We start from the raw sequence: 8323 nt of genomic DNA on the forward strand, positions 1-8323 counted from the left end.
ATGAGTATTTTTGATAACTAAGAACACACTACACCAACTCAATCTGCTAGAAAAAGTTTGTAATCCTGCCTTTCTTGGGAACAAAAATTTCACTGGATAAAAATGGCAACAGGCCTCTAGATATAAGTATTGGCAAAGTTACAATTACAATACTGCATTTCCTTAGTGCTCAATTTAAAACAAACATAAAGCTACAGAGTACACCAAGCCCTGTATCTGAGTTATCCAATCTCTACACTTCAGGTATTAGCAAGAAGGCATGTTCCCACTGAAGTAGTAACGGATTTCTACAGTACAGCTAGAAGACATACTGATTCCCATCACCCAAATGTAACTCTGCCCACTTCCTGCACACCTCTCCTTGATGCTTACTTCTGCCCCTCCGCTGCCAGCCTAATGACAAGTCCGGACACACACTGCCCAGAGGTGTTATAATAATCCCAAGGTGCAGCTTTCCTATTAACTATAACAAAACGATACCTAAATGTTGTCTAACTTCCTACCTCTAGTTTTTATCATATATGGTCACCTTAGGACATCTATAAAGCTTGGATGCTACGCGATAGAGTATGAACTTTGTGCACAATAAGCCCATGTTTCCCACTTTTCTATGACTAAAAAAAACACACCAAAAGTAATTGCCTCTGCAGTGCAGGATTACAGAGCCTACTTATATTTTGATATCTTTTCCTAGTGTTAAAAATAACTTTTTGAGCATTTTTAAATTTATTTAGGCAATTTATTTTGTGGAATACATACAAAAAGAGTAAGAACGTAATGAACCCCAAGTTATCAACTTGCCTCAACATCAACCACCAGCACATGGCCATTTCTTATATATCAAACCACTCTCCTTCTACTCCCAATGTTTTTTTGTTTGTTTGTTTGGTTGGTTGGTTTTTTGGGGGGTATTTTAGAATACGGTCTATAGGATCTATAGGGTCTCACTACGTAGATCGGACTCAGTGATCCTCCTGTTTACAGCCTCCCAAGTGCTAAGATTACAGGCACATGCCACCACGCCCAGTCTCAATCCATGTTGCAGCGTGCCTCGGGGGCGGGGCTGGCACGGCAAGCCCAGGGATCAAACTCCTGGCCCCTGCGTCTATCTAAGCAGGTGCTTTAATCTGCTGAGCTATTTGGCTGGCCCTTCCAGTGGATTATTTTAAAGTAAACCCCAGATGTTATATCATTTCATTCAGTAAATACCTATTTGTATCTCTAAAACAAAGTCCTTTTAAAAAAATCCCACAAAAGTATTATCATACCTAGAAAATTAACAATACACATTAATTTTTAATTGGGGGGGGGAACCCTCTTTCCAGAAAATAAGTTATTTAAAAGAAGAAAATGCTCAGTGGCACTACTGCCTGGACAGCTTACGTGTCTTGGTTTCCCTGATGAGATCCAGCTGTGCAGATGCCCCGTAGGCCACAAGCGCAATGGGCACTAGCGACTGTTTTTAGGTATGAGCTTCTGGGGTTTACCTGTTGAGAACTGCTTCCTTGTCTCCCAGACGACTTTTTATTTTACTTGTCAGATAGTCCAAAAAGAGTGTCCAGATATCCAAACAAGAGAAGTAACCTTCATGAGTAGGCTATGATACAAAAGAAATCCAGACAATGAAATTACTTAATGCAACTATTGCTTAAACACACACACACACACACACACACACACACACACACACACCCCAGTGTTTATTTCTACCAGAATGGTGAAACCACAGGTCTAGGTTCCCCAGTCCTGGTCACCACACCACTGGTGGTTTTTAGTCAAGTCTTCACCATTGGGCCCTAATGATCATAACACCACAAGGGTGCCATGGAACACATCATTAGGGAGATGCTACTATGTAAGTCAAACCAAATTACACAGAACACTGAGCAAAGCCTTTCTCAACATCTGAGACAACAATAAAGGGAGCTCTTCCAGATCATCCAATTCAAATCTATCTTAGAAAGCAAGCAACTAAGATCCAAAAAAAATGAGTATTTAAGATCAGGGACAGGAAACCCCTTTTCCCTCAGCCAATCCTCTTTCTACCATAAAGCATTTCAAAGCCAAAAATAAGCTAGAGTAGTTTTTAAGGCGACAATTTTACACAATAAAGGTAAGGAGTATAATATTTACAAGTATTCCTATATAACAAATTGAAAAGAAGCTGTTAAGTATCATCCTCAGGGAATTATGCTGTTTGCAAAAGTAGCAGCGTCAAACAGGCCAATAGCAACCTTGAACAAGCTGCTGACAGAGACAGACAGTGTGAAACAAGTCTTTTTAAGGTCGTGGGTCCTGGACTGGTACACTTGTTAACTTTCTTAAGACCTCTGAACTCTACTTCATGCAAAATTCAAGCCTCACCCTCCCCAACACCCAGCCCGTCCTACCCACGTTCAGGCTCTAATGCGTGGCCCCCCTCTCTCACAGAGCCACTCAAATTCTGCCTACCCACAAAAAGCCATTAGTTCTGCTGGAGACTGCCTCACTGAACCACATATTTGGGGAGGGGACAGGATGAAATACAGGAAGAAATAAGGCCATTGTCTTCTTGGATGAGGTTGCTTCTATTTCTGATGTCCAAGAAAATACAGTATTTATAAGTGTAGACAGTATGTCTCAGAGTTCTACAACCAAGCTGAAATCTCAAACAGAAAAACTGCAATTTAAAAAACCAAGCAGACTCCAACCTCATATCCAGAAGAGTGGAACTAGAACTAAGTCTACAGCTCAATCAGGGTGTGATACAAACAACCTCAGGAAACAAAATGACCAACTCCTGTCCCTACTCCATACCTGGCCAAACCTAGGATGTCCAGAGCATGAGATTAACCAGGAGAATAACCAAGAAAACCAACTAAAACACCATGTGAAGAATCATGCAGGCCATCAGGAGCCAAGCCACTACCACCTGTCCTTCCAAGGGACGTCACTGTGTCTTGGCTCTGCTTGCTGAGATTCCCTCAAGTCAGTCATCCCATCATCCTCCCTTGATCGGAAAATACCCTCACCTCCCTCACCCCAAGAACCCGAATTATCTGACGCTGTGGAAGTGCTCTGGAGAAAAAGCTATCATACAAATTCAACCTTGGTGGCGACAAATACTTCATAAGTACACTCACTCTCAAGCCTCTGAACTGAGGATATGGCTCAAGGCTGGGAGGATGTTCCTAAAAAAGGCAGCCAGTATACCACACTATAACAATTCAATCCACACCCACAGGCTGTGCAAGTGAGGCCTATGTGCTGCCCCAAGGCTACCCATGATCTGGTCTCTAACAGCTGAGGATACCAGTTATTAAGATCATGAAGATGGGGGCCTGCCCCTTAGCTCAGTTCTTTAAGTGGCTGTTTCAACAAAGCAGTCAGGCTCAGGTTGCTGTGGTTCGATCCCCACAACTCAAGCCAGCCAAATCTGCCCTGAAGGCATTCGGAGGAAAAAAAAAAAAAAAAAAAAAAAATCATGAAGATGATAGGCTGACTCTACCTTTGGAGTCACTCAAATTTTCCAAGCCCTCACAGATCCATTTTTCAAATGTACTTGTATCAGGTACCCTTTTCAGATCCCAGCACTGATATCTGGTTACTGAAAATCCTAACAGGTTTCTTTAAAAATCTAATATGTAATACCTCCGCTCATTGTCCAATTGATTTGCAGTGCTTTGCTTTCATTTGCATTGGTCTATTGATCTTTAGAAGGTGGCTTTGAAAGCGGTATTTTTTCTTCCACCTTTAAGAAACCAGAACTCAGAAGGAAAGTCATTTGCCTAAGAAACAAAGCAACCAAGGAACAGCATCAGTCCCCTAGACCGTGCCCCCCTTGACCACTGCTGTCTAAAGAAGGCAAAGTGAAACCTGCAAGGCTAGCAGGGACTGGTGGGGATACAGTGCAATCAGGCACAATAAGATAGAAATAAGAGGCTCATACAGATGCCTCAAGAGCTCAACAGCAAGCGGAGTTACGCGTACACGCGCGTGCACACACACGCACCCACACACACACAAGGAGGCAGGGTTTTGTGGGTTAGCTCAGTTTTTTAAAGCGCCTGCTTGGGCAAACTCAGGCGCAGGGGACCACGGTTTGATCCCCAGCTCTGCAGGCTGCACCAGACCCGCCATTAAGGCAGCCTGAGGCAGCCAAATAAGAGGAGGCAAAAACACCAGGGGAGAACTGATCATTTCTATAAATTGAGAAAGAAAAGGCAAAAACATTTAGTATACTCATAATAACAATCTAGACTTGAAAAAACGTATTTCCTCACTCTGCAGCTTACAAAAAGTAAATTCATTTAGTGAACAAATGAAAACCTGACAGTCTTTCTTGAAAACACTTAACTTCTTATTCTTAATTCTACCTAAAAGAACTCTTTCACAGCGAGGCCCTAATCCTAGGGTGTACTGTGCCACCTCTGCTCTGTTCTACCTCTCCAGGAAAGGTTGTCTGTCCCACAATAAGCATCTTCTGGGGTCCTGTTCTTCTACCTGATGCTTAGAAGTGCAATCTGGTCTAGATGTCAAAGACACCCACTCCTAGAGCCGGGGAGCCTATGCCCAGAAAGGAACATTCTCATACAGGAGGCCAGGAGAGAGAAGGGCGTGCAGATGAAAGGACCTCCAGGTAAAGGAACAAAAGAAGCTTCCCGTTTTCTTCTCATCACAAGTCTCTTCCCCATATATAAATATGAGCAACGACCACTTTCAGGTCAATAGAAAACCACCACAGAGAAGTCTAGCAGAAGAACCCCAAGACCCCGGGGAAGGCCTTGCAGGCTCCCTCCGCTGCAGCCCTCTTCTTTGGTAATCATGATATAACCTGAGAAAATTAAAACAACTTTCCAAGGACAAACCAAACAGAAATAATCAAAGCTCAAAACTTTTGGGTCCAAGTATAAGGATTAGACTTCAGAACTATACAATACCCTGGAGAAGGGCTGCTGGCAATAAAACACACAGCCTCATGCCTGTTAAGCAAGTGCTCTGTCAGTAAATGCACCCCCAAGCTGTAAATACACTTGGCTTTCTCTATATCATATATACATTTAAAAGCCCATTTTACGGGCTGGGGAGACAGCTCAGCAGTCTAAGTGCCTGCCTGGCAAGTGCGAGGCCCCCGCACCAAAACAGGCGCTGTGGTACACACCTGTATTCCCAGCACTGCAGAGGCTGAGACAGGAAGATCACTACGAGTCCAAGTTGCACAGTGAGACCCTGTACCAAATACATTTTTTTTTAAATTTTGTTAAAGCCCATTTTAGTTTTGGTGTTTATCAGTGTAGCGTGCTGCATGTACTGACTGTGTGCACCTGGGAGCCAGCACCTGCACGCACATCTTAACTCTTTACTTCCCTCTGCCCTCCTTCCATCTCTCGTCCCCCTTCCCATTTCTACAGGACCTGCCTTCCCGAGCAAGCCCGCTGTATACAGGAAGCAAACTGTAAGCCCCTCTCCCCACATAAGCCCTTGTTCCTGAGTTCAGCACTGACCATCCTTCATTTCAGTCCCACTTAGTCTCAGACACCTATCACACTCTCAATTCTCTTTTCCTGGTCCCACGCAGAGCTTTCTAGAACTGTCTCAAATCTTGCCATCTCTGCTTTTCTCTCCTATATCCTCACCCTCCTACAATCTCTTCACCACCCCTTCCGTCCTCTTCACCCTCACGGTCTGCTAAGCCCCCCCTTTCCTCCATGCTCTGCACTCCCTACCCCTCTACTAGGCACCAGACACTTCAAGCTCAGGTCTTCCTCTGAAGCTGCCACGCACTCTCCTCACCAATCCCAGGGCAGTTCACCCCCACACTGGGCACTCTCAGTTTTATGTACCAGATCCCTCTCTGAGAAAAGCTAGCCTTCATCCCAAACCCTTGTTCCACATCCCCACTCACATATATACAACTCCCTCAAGGTAGACTCTGAGCTCCTCTAGCCTCACTAGTGGGAGGGAGGAGAGAAGGGGATGGGATAGGAGAGGAAATAGCTCAGAGGTATAAACACCTGCCTGCCAAGCGCAAAGTCCTGAGTTTGATTCCCAGTACCAAAAAAAAAGAAAAAGAAATAAAAAAGGCGGAATAGTGCCAGTGAGATAGCTTAGAGGACTAAGTGCCTGCTTAGGCAAGTGCAGGGACCTGGGTAAAGCCCTGGTACCACATGCCACGCCAGCCCCACCCTGGGGCACACTGAGCCATCCAGGCATGGTGTTGTGTGCCTATAATCCCAGAGATGGGGAGGCTAAAAACAGGAGAATCACTACAAGGCGGAGCTCCATAGTGAGACCCAGCACAAAAAAAGAAAGAAAGAAAAAGAAAAAGGCCAGAAGGCCTGGCTAGACGCAGTGATGCACATTTGTAATCCTAGCACTCAGGAAGCTGAGGCAGGAGGATCCCAAGTTCAAATTCAGCTTCGGCTATGGAATAAAACTCTTGTAAAAAATCCAACAAATAAAATAAAACTTTAAAAAGATTAACTTTAAAATAAAATGGCATCACTGACTCAGCAATCTCATCCATGGTACATATGCCAACAGGAAGGAACTACCATTGTACCTCAAAAATGTCTCGGGAGAATGATTCAAGATTACCCAGAGTGCAAAAGGCCAAATCAGCAGCATAATATGGACTATCAGATAACTTACTGTTGCACACAGTCAACATGAATAAACTACTGACACAGAAAACACAGATGAAGCTCACAAAACATCCAAAAACAACAACCAAAAAAACCCACACAAAACAAACATACATCATATACTTTCATTTAAAGAAGCTCTATGGGCCGGAGAGATAGCTCAGCAGACTAAGCACCTGCTCTGGCAAGCGCAGGGACCAGGGTTGAAACCCTAATCCCACACGCCAAGTCAGGCTTGCCCCCGGGGTGCACTGAGCCATCCAATGAGTCTGGGCTCAGTGGGATACACCACGCCCGCCTGTAATCCCAGCACTGGAAAGGCTGAGAACAGAAGGATCACTACAAGTCTGAGTTGCATAATAAGACCCTATACCAAATACATAAAATGAATGAATAAATGTTAAAAAATAAAGCAGCTCTAGATAGGCAAAAGTAGGGCCAGGGAGATAGCTCAGCAGCTTAAGTGTCCAGGTCAGGACTGAAGTTACTTGTAAAAAAAAGGGAGAGGAACGTAGCTCAAAGAAGGGGACAGAAGGGGATTCCTGGGGTGCAGGTAATATTCAATTTCTTGACTTGGGTGTAGTTCCATGGGTGTTTATTTGGGGAAATTCATCAAGCTACACATGTATTATTTGATCTTTACATGTATACCATACTTTAATAAAAAGTGTATTTTAAAAACACACACACAAGGTGAAGAGGGAATATGTGATGCAACGTATGGCGACCACTGCACAACTCTATCAATTTTCTGAGCTCTTAAATTACAATGAATGAATTTTATGATATGTACTATCATAACAAAGCTTTGAAACTATATGCATACACATATAATATAATAGACAGATAGTTACAGGAATATAAATTCAACGAAGGCAAAGATTTTACGCATGAACACTCTATGCCTCATTCCTGAAATAGAAGGGCTCCAATAAGATCTGTTAAACAGGAAATGAAACCGCACCCCTCCAAAACGTAGCTTTTCATGGCTTCACTATGACACGTGTGGGGGGTCTTGGTGGCAGTTACAGCACAGAATTAAAAGACCTAACTAACTTGGTTTCTGCCTATGCGTCTCTGCCACAACAGCAACTAAGAGCACTGACGCTGTGTGTGGCTCTGAGCAGGCTGCTCCCTGTGCCTCGTGTCTTTATCTGTAAAATGCATACATAGTACTACCTCCTGGGGTCACTAAGATCAAATGCAGTAAACGGTATGTGTTAAGTACTACGTAAGTAATATTTGGGAAATAAAATAAAGCTTCTAGAAATAACAAGGAAGACATTTCCTTCCGAAAGCATGAACAATTCTAGTGCTTTACCTGGTGAAACGTGTACTTGAACAAGAGGGTCAGAAACTCCACCACGGGGAACTGGGAGTAGGACTCAATTCTCCTCAGGTGAACGCTCACGAAGAGCCGCAGGAAGTCAGTGAACTTCTCAATGTAGCTGAAGAGACACGAAGACAAAGGGAACATAAAAATTCTAGCCACCACCTTAGAAAGGCATTTATATTCAATCCAAATTTCATTCAGTAGGTAACTATGAGGATTTATAATATATTTTCAGTTAAGAATACAAGGCTGGCCTGATAGTTCAGCGGACTAAAGCACCTGCTTAGGCAGAGCGCAGCGGCCAGGTCTGATCCTCGGTGTGCCATGAGACCGGGTGTGGTGGTGCACACCTGCAATCCCAGTGCTT

At 43.8% G+C, this 8323-nt stretch overlaps 1 protein-coding gene across 3 annotated transcripts in view; it reads right to left on the reverse strand.

Annotated features, from left to right (window-relative positions):
- Positions 1 to 8323, reverse strand: part of Xpo6 (exportin 6) — a 138867-nt gene that overhangs the window by 57129 nt on the left and 73415 nt on the right. For all 3 annotated transcript variants that reach the window (XM_004622903.2, XM_004622902.2, XM_023717006.1), the window contains exons 8-9: positions 7945 to 8071; positions 1488 to 1597 (exon numbers count right to left, since the gene is read on the reverse strand). In XM_004622903.2, coding sequence (XP_004622960.2) covers positions 1488 to 1597; positions 7945 to 8071 — 237 coding nt within the window. The remainder of the gene's footprint in view (positions 1 to 1487; positions 1598 to 7944; positions 8072 to 8323) is intronic.

The sequence above is a fragment of the Octodon degus genome, unplaced genomic scaffold (genome assembly GCF_000260255.1).
Source record: "Octodon degus isolate 3935 unplaced genomic scaffold, OctDeg1.0 scaffold00001, whole genome shotgun sequence".
In the NCBI taxonomy this organism is placed as follows: domain Eukaryota; kingdom Metazoa; phylum Chordata; class Mammalia; order Rodentia; family Octodontidae; genus Octodon; species Octodon degus.